Genomic DNA, 15066 nt, shown 5'->3' with positions numbered 1-15066 from the left:
AGTAGTGTGGGCACCCTTGCTCTCTTTCTTACCCCAACTGTATTACAGTTTACCATTGTGTGTGAAATAAAATTTGGCTGTATGCTTTTATTATTATTTACAGAAATAATGACGACAAAATAAAACAGGTATGCTTTTAGACACACCATATCCAAGGAGAGTTTCAGAGCTCACCCTCTGACAGCTCATCTCCTGTGGTGCTCTGTGCCACACTTCCCTCATCCTCGGTGCCCCGAAGTACGCTAGGGCAGATGCTGCCCTGAACAATGCTGTCACGTATGTGTGGAATCATATCGTCTCAAGTGTAAATAATAGGCATATCAATTTCCCCAAAGTTTAGGGGTCTGCCTTGTTCCCTTGGTTTTTTCCCAGCCCTTCGTTGCATATATTATAATTGGACTGTTAGTTGGATCTGTCCCTCCGGCTACTCTCCCTGCGCATGCTACTGCTGCCAACTGTGCTGCATCCCCACTTTTCGTCTTTTCCTGTGTGAATGCCCCTTCCAAAACACTGCACATACCGTTCGTAGTTAAGTCAAGCCAAGCTCCTTGTATTTCGCAATCACCCTTTTTACATCCTGCAAGTGTTTCCTTAATTTATTTATTTATTCGAATGTGTAGAGCGCGCAGCAGCCAGAGGGCATCGTGACGCTTGTTGCAGACAGATTTCTTGGTTACAGAGAGCTATGAGAAGCGGCAAGCAGGCCCGGCCTTAGGGGGCGAGCAGGGCGACCGCCCGGGGCGCTGCGCCCCCAGGGCACCATTAGCCCCGCCACGCCAGCTCGGGGGAGTCTTTCAAGGGCTCCCCCGAGCTGGCGTAGCGGGAGAAGGCGCAGCAGGCAGGCGCATTTAATGTGAATCGGGTGCTCAGCACGCCATTGTCACTGAATGCGCCCCTCTGCCGGAGGCGCCTTAACCAACAAAAGGCACCGTTAGCCCAACGCCAGCTCGGGGGAGTCTTTCAAGGGCTCCCCCGAGCTGGCATAGTGGCGGCAGGCGCCTCATTGTTGGTCAATGCGCCCGCAACAGCGGAGCGCATTTAGAACAATAGGGTGCTTATGCACCCTATTAATAGAGTTACCTCCTTGCCGCAGCGAGGAGGTTTAAAAAAAACAAAAGTACACTCCGTGGCCATGCCCCTGTTGACCATGGGCGCGCAGGGAAGGGGGGCGCCAATTCGGCCAGGGCGCTGCTGCCCCTAAGGCCGGCCCTGGCAGCAAGACATGATACAATACACGCATGAGAGATAGTGTGGCATCATGGTGCTTGACCTTTTCCCCTTTGCCCTGCCCGATTTTGGGCTACGCTCTCCTTCTTTTGCAGCAAAAGTAGGGGTGCCAATGCCTCCATTGGCGTAGGCGTTTTTTGATCCTCTTCGTCTGGCCTCTGCTGCCTGAAATGCCCCCCACTGTGAACGAGACAGGGTGTCAGCGACATCATTCAGCTCGCCAGCAATGTGCCTGGCTCTCAAACATATGTTATTTTTCAATACTTTCAATGTAATTTCCCTCAACAGCTATTTATTCCTCCACAAATACCCGCGCACCTGCTGCTTCAGTAAACAGCACTCTTTTCCCCTCCTGGTTGATAGGCGTTCGGCAGGTAACAGAGCCATTGAACTCTTTCAGAAACTCCAGCAAGCTTCACCTGAGCTGGGTGTGCGCTTGCTTTTCGTTGCCAAAATATTGATCAGTGTAATGTTCTTGCTTTGGCCATGCCGCTGTCATTTTACGGGCCACCTCTGAAAATAGAAAACATTCTATCGAGCCATATTTAACCAATGCAGGACCATAACCCATCCTGCCCCTTTCTCCAAGCTGTATTACCCCTTTTAACATGAACTCAAGATCGGTTGCCTCCTTGCAAGCTTCATCTGTCATGGACGGGTTTGCGTGCTGCGCCTCTCTAAGCCTCATTACCCAGGACGGCTCCATTTTAATGCATGCTTGATCCGTGATGGATGAGTTTGCTTGCTGCACCCTCTCCAAGCTCCATTACCCCTTTTAACATTAATTCAGGACCGCCCCCTTTCACTGCAAGCTCAATCCGTTATGGATGAGTTTGCATGCTGCACCTTTTCCAAGCTCCTTTATCGCTTTTCACGTCAAACCAGGACCGGCTGCCTCCTTGCACACTTGATCCGTTACTGCTGAGTTTGCGTGTTGCAGTGACCTCTAGCGGTGCCTTCTTTCCTCTATGAATTCCTTCCGTTAAACCACGACGCAATTGCCCCCACAGGGGGAACGTTCAACCATTCTGAAGTGACGTCTATAATTTCTTGAACCATCTAGCGCCTGGGGCAATGCCATTGGACGCTAATGACAAATCATGGGTGGGAGGTGCCCCCCCCCCAATCATGGTGGTGCCCCCACTGGGCAGACGTATCACTGCACCCCTACCATCCTTCCCTACCTATTTTATTCCCATCTGATCACTTTCTGCCTTTTTTTTGTTTTTTTTGTGCTAACAGCCAGTATATGTAACTGCTCCTCTATTGGACTGCCCCTGCTTACCCGTATCTACTTCTCTTTTCCCGTAGCTTATCCGCCCCTTCGTCTCCCTTTGCCTCTCTAGTTCACTTGGTATCCATCTATGTGCAATGATTTGATTTTTCTTAGCACTGTGCCCAATTTAGCTCCTGCTTGTGACCTTGAAGCTCCATACCAGCTTAACCCTGGCCCTGCCAGTGCTACTATAAGCTCCCCCAGGTGGGTTGATGCAGTGATAAACACCCCTCTGCTAATTTAACTCTGTTCTTTTTTGCCCGTCCCTACCTTGCACTTAGGACACATTTATGCGACATTTAGAGCATCATACATACTGGCAATGTGCTAATATTTCCTCTTCCAGTGTCATTATGTACTATATATATATATATATATTACATGGCCTGTGGTAGCGGCCGTGTAGTTATGGTTAAGTTGCTAAACTCATAGGAAGACCACTTTTTCGGCGACTTATAACTTTGCTCCCCCTGGAGGAATCCTCACTAAACTTTGCAAAAAGTATATGGACGGCTCAGATTATTTTCGCCAAATTGGGTGAGGTTTCGTGCTGGGGAGGCAAAGTTATATGGGGGTTCAAAATCTTCTCATGTTGGATAGTGAAATGATGAATGCTTTAGTTTCAAGGTTTTGTGTACTGTGCAACATGTAATAAGTAGCTAAGAATGTCTCACTTACTAGATAATGGTACTACTGTATGCAAAACATAAAGAGACGACAACAAGGCACACAAATATGAGCATATACAAGGAAAGGAAAGTTAGCAAAACCGTAGCAGTTCTAGCAGAAAGTGTTCATACCCTAACTGATTATCTTCATGCACAGAAATGATTGCTGGGTTTCGGGCTCACTTCTTCCCCTATGTATATGTATCATATCATGTGCCTGAACCCTAGGGAAAGTAGTATAAGACCATATGAGAAGTGTAAGGTCAACAAATATAGTACCTTTTCCATTTTTAGTTCCTGACTCCCAGTGAAGAAAAACACCCAGTGTACATATGTCAGTGAACAAAAAAAGAGGGAGCCACACATGTGATGTCATCAGTCATGTCATGAACAACATTTGTGATGTCATCTTTGATGTCCTTGCAGTGCACAGTGGAAGCGCGAGTTATGGTTGCTTAGCTTACCATAACTGACGTATTTCTGGGGTTTTTCAGTTTTACCTGTAACCATAACGTCCCTTTAACAACGTTTTTTGTCAGTGTATATATATCAAAATTAGGACACCCTTGTGCGATATGTAAAACATAGGGGGTCGGGAATAATGGCAAAAATGGTGCGTTCTCATTTTCGGGTGTCTTTACTTATACATACAAATGTATGCATCTCGCAATGCATAAAGGTACCCCCCACACCCACCCAAAAACATTTTTTTATTTTTATTTGATGAACATTTAAATGGTGAAATACCAGGTTTGGAAAATTCCGGCGATTAAATGAAATGGAACCATATTCTTTTCTATATGCCTGCACTGTGACCCTGCCCTACCCCAAAGGGCCACGCTTACCAGAGAATATTACAATGGAAACCTGTCATGTGATTAAAATGTGTTTCCCATTGTTTGGCAGGTAACTGTAAAATGTCACTTGGACCTCACTCTGCCGTTTCCCTCACATCGCACTCTGCACATCACTTTCACGTGCCATGCTCCAGCTGGTGGGCCATTGGGATCCCTTTCACTGGTGACCACTCCGCCCCTGATGCTCCTCGCAGTAAGAAATGCGTACTGCGCCACCTGCCCGTTCTCCCTTGCGCCGTGGGTGCTCAGTGTGCGGCGTGGAATTGCACCACATGCCATGTATCTGTATGTGCACACATTGCTTGCTCACTGGGTGCTATATTCCGCCCCCGTATCTTCCGTCTGTTATCCCTGCAAAGATGTAGAAGTCTAAGTTCTGCAGCGCAACTGGCGGCCACAAAAAAGCAGATGAAAAACACTGTGCAGACTACCAGTTAGCTTTCTCATTAATGCCTCAATAAACATCATTACAAATGACATTTTTCTAAGGAATAACAATATTCCTTAATATGTGGGACTGTGGGCTCGTTCTTCTATGGTGTGTCTTAATTTGGTGGAATGTTTTATTTAGTCACTTTGTGCTTCTGCCTAGGAGGGCTATCGCATTTTCTTCTCTACCTTAATGTATTGCTCTTTTTACTGGTTTCATTTTAAATTTAGATAACGGACATTTGCGGAAGTTAGCAAACGTTCTGTAATAATTCGTGTGGGTGTTTCTCTTATTGAAGCCAAACGGTTGTGTCTGCGCGCGCCTGCATTGCTGTTGACAAAGATTGCCCCTCAATGTAGAGGGGATAAACCATCACAACAAGAACGACATTTCATTGCATTCTTTCCCCCCTCAGGGCGGCACAGTCATTGGAAGCGCCCGATGTCAAGACTTCCGTGGCCGAGACGGTCGCCTGAAAGCGGCGTGCAATTTGGTGAAGAAAGGCATCACCAACTTGTGCGTCATCGGTGGTGATGGCAGCTTGACGGGGGCAGACACCTTTCGGGCCGAGTGGAGTGGCTTGCTGGCTGACTTGGTGAAAGCAGGTAATATGCTGACACACTGCCACAATAGTTATCCTTGTGTTAGCCAGTCTCCATTGTGACATAGACAAATCTCGCCGTGTGTTGTTCCTTTAATACTGTGTTCCCATCATGTCGCATCACATGTTTTACCCTATCCATCCTCTCGCTTTATATACGTATGCCGCTATGTACACCCCCGGTCCTGCTCTCGTGCTTGGTCGAAGGGCTTTACTGATAAACACCATTTCACACTACACGTCTACTCTCTTCCAGCCACACGCCCTTCACCTACACTGGCCCCTGCCATCCCCACTTGAAACAAAAAAGACATAACCAGAGAGAAATTGCTCCCACTTTTACTCCCCTTCCTCAACAAGGTCACATACTACTGCTCTGATCCTACTATCCTTGCTGACACTTACATCAAGCAATGCTCTCAGCTTTAAACTCTATTGCCCCTATTAAACTGAGAAAGCCTGAACAGCACGCGCACCTGAACTCTTGGTTTACACCACAGCTAAGAGTGCTCCGCAAAACTAAACGTTGTGCGGAAAACCGTTGGAGAAGCCATCAGTCAGATGCCCACAAGGATGGCCTTATTCTTGCCACTCTTAACTATAAAGAAGCCATCTACCATGCCAAAAAAGAGTCCTTTAATACCCGCATCATGCAAGCAGACTCAAACACCAGAGAACTATTCAAGATCCTAAAGGAACTGGAATCTCCGGCCACACCTCCTGACATGTGTATTAAAGTTAGCATTTGGTGCGCCAATATCCAGACAGCCCTTCTGAACAAAATCGCTTCCCTCCAATCTAAAATCAAAGATAAACAAAATGGATTGAAGCTGGATAATCGTCAGCCCACCCCTATCACAACTCCTCCCTTCGTATCACTTAACATCAAACCGTTTGCCTTTTCTCTACTCATCATCAATAGAATCAAACCGTCAAACTGCCAAGGTGATTCCTTCCCTGCCTCCATCATCAAGGAGTCGGCTCATGACCTTGCCCCTTTCATAACGGCATTTATCAACTCCTCCTTTAAAACAGGTATTGTTCCTGACAATATGAAGGATGCCTGGGTGATCCCACTGCTAAAAAAACCTTCGTTAGACCCGAGTATACCAACCAATTATAGGCCAATTACGTCCCGTTCATGCTGAAAATTCTTGATCGTGTGGCCTATATGCAGATCCAAGACTACTTGGAACTTAATAACCTCCTTGGACTAAGACAATCTAGCTTCCGTCCCAGGCACGGAACGGAAACGGCTCTGATAGATTTGAAAACCTAAATCGAAGTCTTGAAAGATAATGGGAAACTAGCCTTGCTATTACTCCTAGACCTGTCGGCGGCCTTCGATCTGGTCAATCACAAAATCCTATGTCGGCACCTCTGCTCTGCCGCATACTTTTCGGATTCAGCCACTGCGTGGGTCAGATCCTTTCTCGGCAACAGACACTTGGGGGTTTTTTCCCCTTCAGCGGCCGCTGACCCAGCCCCTATCCTATGTGGGGTCCCACAAGGATCTTGCGTGTCACCTACTCTCTACAATGTGTTCACCAAACCTCTCTTCGATGTTCTTGATTATCTGGGTGTCTCTTACACTGATTATACGGATGACACCCTGATACTCATCCCCATCACCAGTGATCACATTGCAGACACCAAGGCATTGAACGAAGTATACTTGGTAATCCAGGCTTGGATGGCCCAACACGAACTTTGTCTCAATGATGAAAAGATGGAGCTCCTCATCTTGGGTTCCTCTCAGCGGCTCAATAAATTAGATCACCTGTATCAGACCTTCACCATTGATGGCAATGTCATTAAAGTGTCCAAGGATACTAAAACCTTAGGCATCTATCTTGACTCCACCTTGTCCCTGACAAAACAAACTAATGCCATCAGATCAGCGTCGGGATATACCTGCAAACACATTGCGGCCTGCAGACCTTTTCTGACCACCCCCAACAGTATCTTTCTAGCCAGAACGCTTAACATGTATTATTGACTACTGCAGTGCCCTCTACCTGGGGACCAACCAGTCCAACCTTAACAAACTACAAATTACCCAGAACAACACCATTAGAGCTGCATTAAATCTTCCAAGAAACCAACACATATCTGATATTAGGACCAACCTGCACTAGCTCCCTGTGAAACAAAGAATTGCGCTGAAAACACTTGCCCTCACCCATAAATGCTTGACAAACAAGGCCCCCCTCTACCTTTCCAAACGCCTCTCCCTCCACACTTCCTCTCGACCTCAAAGAACTGCACAGATACACTGCCTATCCATGCCAAAATTCCAACTCCAAAAATCCGGGGGCGTAAGCTTCCCTGTTCTGGCCTCCAAGCTTTGGAACACTCTCCCACCCAATATCCAGACTGAACCATCATTCAATTCTTTCAAATTGAAAACCAAATCTTGGCTTTTCGCTCAAATCTGAGGTAGCTTCCGCCTGCTGCAATCACCTGAGTTTTCTGCCTCCTCTAATTTGCCTCGCCTACTGTGCTCATATGATAACATCCAGTGTGATCACCTATGTACTATACTGTAAATTTCCGCTCTATTGTTTTGTATATATTGTGGAATAGATGTAAATCTGCTATTGTTGTTTTGTATACATTGCGGAATATATGTAAATATGCCTCCTAGGCCTGGAGCGCGCTACAAATAAAATAAATACAAATACAAATACACCATCATTCAGCTAGAACACAGCTATGCTATGACACATTCGGCCTAGCTGTCCTCATACTAACATGACCCCAAGAACACCTCATCATCCTAATAAAACAAAGCTAGCTGAGCACATACCGGCTAGTTTAGGCATCTCCAGAGGCCTAACGCAGCCAGAACTCAGTCTGGGTGTCCACCCTCCAGACTGAACACATCCAACAGCACCACACCTACTGCTAAGAAGCAGCTATCATGCAACAACCACACCAGCTGCACACATTTTCGGTGCGCCCACGCACCATACAGCACTCTCTCTCCCTACTGACTTGAACTGCGGTTCCCGAGGGGGTTCAACCTACCAGCGCTTTGAGATCATACCAATGATATATAAGGCGCTATATAAATGCCAAGTAACATAACATAACTTTTGGTCTAACGTTCACAGAAAAGAAGACACAAGCAATTGTAGACCTGATCCAGGAGCTGCCCGTTTCTTTTTTCGGGAACTTTATAGAAATTCTGCATTCAACACAAATCCTTTCAGCGAATGGAAATTAAGTGTCCTTTAGGCTTGTAGCCATAATAAGGTATTTTATGCAGCATAATTTAAAGAAAAATGCCTGTTGGAAACTTTACTAATTAAAGCTGGTTACCCCCAGAGAAATATAACTATTTCCCAGTGAAAAGCAGCATTTAAGTCTGTGTTAGGAGGCACCAATGATAGTTTCTCTAGCGGGTCAGAGCTCAATTTAGCGTTCAAAACTGTTCAATCACCAGTCCAACTCCTATATTGTTCAGTAGCCTATTACTGTGGCCATTTGAGTGGAGTTCCAGTGGTTACTATGGCCATTAGAGTGGAGTTCTGGTGTGTTCTATGGCCATTAGAGAGGAGTGCTTGTGCGTTCTATTGCCATTAGAGAGGAGTGCTGGTGCGTTCTATTGCCATTAGAGTGGATGCCAGTGGGTTCTATTGCCATTAGAGAGGAGTTCCAGTGTGTTCTATGGCCATTAGGGAGGAGTGTCGGTGGGTTCCATTGACTTTGAGTGGAGTGCCAGTGGGCTCTATGGCCATTAGAGTGGAGTGCCAGTGTGTTCTATGGCCATAAGAGTGAAATGCCGGTGTGCTCTATGGCTTTTAGAGTGGAATGCCGGGGGGCTCTATGGTTATTAGAGTGGAGTGCTGGGGGGTTCTATAGCCTTTAGAGTGGAGGGGAGTGCTGGTGGGTTCTATGGCCTATAGAGTGGAGTGCCGGTGGGTTCTATGACCTTTAGAGTGGAGTGCCGGAGGGCTTTATGGCCATTAGAGTGGAATGCCGGAGGGCTCTATGGCCTTTAGAGTGGAGTGCTGGGGGGTTCTCCGAGGCCCTGTCTTATAGACTCCACTGTGACCAGAGCAACCAGCAACTGCCATCTGATTATTGCTTTGATAGCTGCTTTGGCAGGATCACACTGGCACTTCACTGCTGCATCAAAAAAAGAGTTAGTGTCACCACACAAACTGAGCTTCCAAACTTAAAGTGGGATGGAGGTGCTACACTGTTGCCTACACGAAAGAGAGGGCATGTGTGAGGTGCTCGCTGCAGTCTTGTTTTTCGATGATGGAGAAGGCAGGGCCTTCTGCTTCCCTCTAGAAGAGAGGAACCCCCCCACTGGGTGGTGCCTGTAAGTGGATGACTGCGGCGATGACACCGAACGCGTGACAGGGCCATCTACATTTCCGGCCAGCTCTAGTGGGTACACTGACAAGTAAATAAGGGAGAGCGAGTATGCACTGGACCACAGTCACTGTCTTTGACAGAGTGTGCGATGTTGGGTTGCGGTCCTTTTTCGATACACTGCATTGTTAGTCACCATTTTGTGTCTCACCAGTTTTCTTTCAAGAATATAGGGGCAGCCCTTTCCTTACTGACTCGAATATGGAATCAGAAGGCGAGCGAATGAATCACAAATTGGGGGGTCTGCGAGGGAAAAGCCTGAAGGCTGGTGTGGACAAGCCATCACAGAACAAGAAAATGCTTTGAGTTAGGGAAGCACACAGTAAGCACAGAGAGTAGGAGACCAAAGGACACATGATAAAGGCAATAAAGAAGGCCGTGGAAAGAGGACAGGGCCCGGGGCACAGCCTTTCACCCGGGGCAACATAACACCCTCCACTGCGTTAACTCACAATTCTGCATGCTGTTGACGTCCAGTAGATATACATAGCTCCAGAACACAAAGGTAGGCCAACCTATAGGTGCCAAATGAGTAACGTTTTGCCATACCTCTTCTAGCATTAAAGATCTCTGTTACAGGCCTCAATGTGTCCTAATACCCTGTTCCCTGAGCGAATGATCCCCCCACGACCCTCAGGGGAAAGACCCTATGTAGGTCCCTACAATCGCCTACACAATATTAATGCCCACTACAGACAGATGAGCTCAGGAGACAAGTGGTAAGGTCGTTTAGAATGCATGCCTTTATCACCAGTTAGTGCCTCCCTTGGTTAAATTGAAGACTGCACACTCTAATGGTGACATTGCAGCACTAGAACTTGGACCATTCGGGTCCGAATCGGAGATCACGGGCAATTGTGCTTTAAAATGAATATTTACCCTTTGGTTTCATACTGGCTGTAAGAGGGTTGTATTTGTTCTTGAATAGGAAATGGGAATCGGTGTGTGCTATTTATTCAGTGCGGTTCGTACAAAACCAAACAGACTGGTTTTAACTAACGGCGGGTGGGTAACATTTGGGATTGCTCATTATGCGTTGGGTGAAATTAAAAACCGAATACTAAAAGAAGCAATGGTGTGACGTCATCTTTGGGTTCTGTGCACAGCAGGACCCTTGGTACTTCAGAATGCCATACTACCCCTTACTAGCCCACGGTTCAGCATCACTCATCTTAACTTCTGCAATCGCTTTATGTTAAAATATATTTATAATGAGCGAATCGCGCCAAGAATGGCAAAGCGCGGTACATGCTTATGGATGGAGCAATGGCCTCATCCTCTGAGGACGAACCTGTGTGCAAATGCTCCTTTGACTGACTGCCACGCTTTGTCTTCCCATGTCTGCTGTCTTCACAGGCAGGATCTCCACTGAAGAAGCCAAGAAGTCCAGCTACCTGAACATCGTCGGCATGGTGGGCTCCATCGACAATGACTTCTGTGGGACGGACATGACCATAGGCACCGACTCAGCTCTACACCGCATAATGGAGATCGTGGACGCCATTACCACGACGGCCCAAAGGTGACCACGTGCAGATCTCTGTGTGGCCCTTGAAAGGGTTGCACAGCGGTCTGGGTGTGCTGCAAGATGGTGGAATAAGCGGGCTGGCAACTGGACCCGGTGTCCGTAGAGTACAAAGCTAAGGGTCAAGTAATCAGTGATTACTGTGTAACAAAATAAGTTCCAGGGCCCGAATATTTTCTAGCACTCCTGTGACACTGCGGGTGGGCAGTTCCCCACCACTGCTGCCACCACCCATAGCTGCTCCCCACAGTGTCGACATATTTGGGGTTACACTACAGCTCCCACCTGCTCATGGTGGTTGATGGAAGCACTGATTATCACCACTTCATAATTAAGGTGGGTCTGAGAAAATAAGTGCCAGGGCTCAGAAATAAGTGCCAGGGCTGAGCCCTGGCAAATACCCCCCACAAATGAACCACTAAAAATGATTAAATGCTAGCTAGGTTGACTCAACACTTGAACCATCCCAAGTTAATAACAAGATGACCAATATTAGGGAACTATTTGATTGCATGCTTTCAATCATGGGTCTCTTAGGAATGTGCAGTCCCGCATTGCAGTCTTATGCCTGTGGCAGACAGATGTGTTTCCTGACTTGTTGTCCCCCATGGCTCTCAAAGAGGCAATCATCCTGAGGAGCGGATGGGCCTGGGGGGTCTTCCTGTACGAGCTCATAGGGAAGGGTGTCCTCTGCACTAACCATGGGCATCTCCTTGACTCACTTAAAACTAGAATATTCCAACATCATTACTCTGCTTGCCCTTCACCCAGTGCTTTAAGTGGGCCTGGGCTAGCCCGGGCCATCTCCAAAAAGTGAGGCTGAGCCGGGCCACACCACGGCGGGACACATTATGCTGCCACGGCCGCAGCCACGACGGGAGATTGCTGTGGCTTGCTGGCAATTCTGTCAGTTACTGTAAATTCCTCTGGTGAGAAAGTTAATGTCCTGTTCTTTCCCTCTCCCCAGGTCACTGAGGCGTCTTTGACCCGTGGCGAACCTGGGGACTCTGCTATATTTCTGTTTATAAATGATGGTTTGGAAAGTACACAGTTCAATCCATCTTTTATAAAGCTTTTCCAACTTACAAAGACGCCTTGGACTTCCTCTGTCATCAAAGCTTTATAAAAGATGGATTGAATAGTGTACTTTTCAAGCTATATTTTATAAACACAGAAATATCTCAATGTTGAAAAAGGATGGCTTGAAAAGTATGCAAACCATAAGGTACGCACAGAAATATATACATGCTATTATATTTGTGTGCGTAACTTACTATGGTTTGTGTACTTTTCAAGCCATCTTTTATAAACACATCCATCCTGCAAGCCACGGCCCCATCAACCCCCGCCCCCTCGATTTCCTATGCCACATAAAGCCCTGCCTTTACCCTTCTGACTACGAGGGGCACTGCCCCCAGGGAATGCGGCACGTTGTTGGCAGACCGATCAGATGCTCTATTATTATCAGCATTAACAAAGCCAGTAGATTTGTCTGTGTGTCAGTTCTTAAAAGCATGTGTATTTGAAGCACGATACGCTTGTTTTTCGTGAGTACGATTTTAATTGTGTTGTATTGATTTGTAAAGAAAGAACTTGTAGCGGATGGCGTAACACGGAAGGGATTGGAGCATCGGTGTTGTGAATGCTTGTAAAAGTCACTCTGGGTCATTTTCACTTGAGGAGTACATTGCATGAAGGGGACTTCCATTTACGCTTAAGTGCAAAGGTCCGTCCTACTTGTCGCTTTCGCCTTCTGAGTCCTAGTTGTCCACGCTTGCCGTTCACCCTATTATTTTCATGTAATCTTCTCCCCAAGATCTTACTCGAGTAGTGGTCAACACGAATGGACAGCTCAGTCAACTGCAACAAAGCCTTTTAACAGGGTTATGCCGTGCAGCTGCAGCAAAGAAGTAATTCTCAAATTGGGCAATAGTGAAGGAGAGTGTTCAGTCCCATCTCACCCCTACCCCCTCCCCGCCGGTTACCAAATGAAAGGCAAAAAACGGAAAAGTGTCCTGACAGGTTCACTAAACATACATATAAATTAAATATATAGTAGTCTCCTCAATACCAAGGGCATAGCTCGAAGAGTCTATCTCTTACTCAACTCGAGTTACTTAGAGAGTCCTAACATGGACTTCCTATATATCTGAAGAAGCTCCTAGGTATGTGTTTATTATTAACATGTCCACCTAAATCTTCATTGTGATCTTTTGAGATCTTACGAATCCACAGATTCTCATTTCTGTTTAAGAATTTTACAAAAATATCTTTTTTATTTCTCACAGGCAAGGTCTATAAATTACCAAACACAATTGGCTCAAGAAAAATTCCAAAGCAAATACAATATATACAAATGGAGCAAACAAGTATCCATAGTAATATACACAGTTTTTCATACAAAAACAGAATGCAATTATTCAAAACATTTGAAAAGGGTTAAAAAATCAAACAAATCCATAAAATCGCAAGGGTCCTCTCCCATCCTTATGCAGCCTTCTGGAATGTGTTGCACCTATAGAAGATGGCTTTGAGTTCATGGGCAGGCTGTATAGAGACAGAACATGTTGGGGTACTCCGTATTGCAAAGGTGGGGTGCATGAGTTAATCCAGGTCTTCTCCATACTTCGTCTACTTATTTATTTTTCAATGTTTTGATCTTTGCAGCCACCAGAGGACCTTTGTGTTGGAGGTGATGGGTCGCCACTGTGGGTGAGTGATTCTTTGTATTACTTCTCAATGAATGTACATATGTATTGGATATTTAATTGGTGAGCTTGTTTGGAGTCCTTGCCCTACTATAGCTAGACAGGTTATCATTGGACTCACACAAGCTCAGCAGCTTGTAGACAGTAATGATAAACTGTCTTTTAAACCCAGGGCTTAGAAAGTTTTTATATTTATTCTTTTATTTATTAGCAGAGGTACAACAAAGCACACATGTCAGAGCACATTATACAGTAGACACATTTCCAGTAATCAGTTCGAGTGGAGAGAAAGAGGAAAGTAAGAAGAAAGTGCGATGCGGAAACCTGAGGGAGAGACAGAGGACTGTACAACAATTTAACATTCAGAATCACCGCTACGACACCCTTGGTGAATCACTGTCGGATGCATTATCATTAAGATTAATGAGGTAACTGTTGATGTCAGACCAAATATTCCTGGGGCGGGTGTGTAATGGGAGCATTGTCAGGCATTTTTCTTCACAGGTCCGAGACCAAGGGAGAGCATTGAGCCATCTCTGATAAGTAGGGGAGGTAGAACTCTTCCAGCACTGAAGTAAACATTCCTTAGCTACCATGCAACTTATGTTTAGAAATATAGCCACCCGCTTGGTGTCATCAGTATCCCACATTCCAAACAAGATTCCCAATGGGTTGGGGTCAATCACTGCCTCGGTGATATCAGTGAGGGTCTTCAAGATCCCATCCCAGAAATCTCCTAGTTTGCTACATGTTCAGAACATGTGTAGGTGGTCTGCATTCTCAGTTTTACAATGGGCACAGTTATGTGTACCAGTCCGATTGAACCTCGAGATCTTGCGGGGAGTATAATACAGCCTGTTAAGTAGTTTGAACTGAATGACACGGTAGCGGAAATTAAAGGACACTCTTTTTGTGTGTGAGCACATCTTTTCCCATAAATGATCAGAGATGTCGAGGTCCAATTCGTCTGCCCAGTCAGTTCCCCAGTGTCGAGCCAATGCTGTGTCGTGCGTGGATTCCAACCTGGGAAAGCCCCAGACAGGGAGCCATTTATAGTAGGGATTTGATTTGCTTGCCCTGTACAGGAATCGGCTCCAGGCAAGTAGGGTGGCTGCCACTGGGTCAAACGGAGAGTCAAGCATGTAGGCACAATGGAATATTGGAGCCATGAGATTAGTCTTATCAGCAGCTAGAGTCTCCAATTTGACGTGTGGGCGAATTAGAGGGCTCGGGTACCAGTACGTAGCATATTGGGCCTATGCAGCCGTCCAATATAGCATCAGATCCGGTGCTGTGAATCCTCCCTTCTCGTATGGGAGCACCATGTCTAGCCATTTATTACGGACCACACCGGAATGCCATAAGAACTGTGCACATGTATTGTGTAA

The 15066-nt window shown here is 46.2% G+C and overlaps 1 protein-coding gene across 2 annotated transcripts in view; it reads left to right on the top strand.

Annotated features, from left to right (window-relative positions):
- LOC138582299 (ATP-dependent 6-phosphofructokinase, muscle type) overlaps positions 1-15066 on the top strand; it is a 903222-nt gene that overhangs the window by 205017 nt on the left and 683139 nt on the right. For both annotated transcript variants that reach the window (XM_069653451.1, XM_069653452.1), the window contains 3 exons: positions 4874-5063; positions 10802-10967; positions 13638-13682. In XM_069653451.1, coding sequence (XP_069509552.1) covers positions 4874-5063; positions 10802-10967; positions 13638-13682 — 401 coding nt within the window. The remainder of the gene's footprint in view (positions 1-4873; positions 5064-10801; positions 10968-13637; positions 13683-15066) is intronic.

This window comes from Ambystoma mexicanum, chromosome 3q, assembly GCF_040938575.1.
Source record: "Ambystoma mexicanum isolate Mex_15411 chromosome 3q, UKY_AmexF1_1, whole genome shotgun sequence".
NCBI classification, from domain to species: Eukaryota; Metazoa; Chordata; class Amphibia; order Caudata; family Ambystomatidae; genus Ambystoma; species Ambystoma mexicanum.
This window is presented reverse-complemented; position numbering and strand designations above follow the sequence as displayed.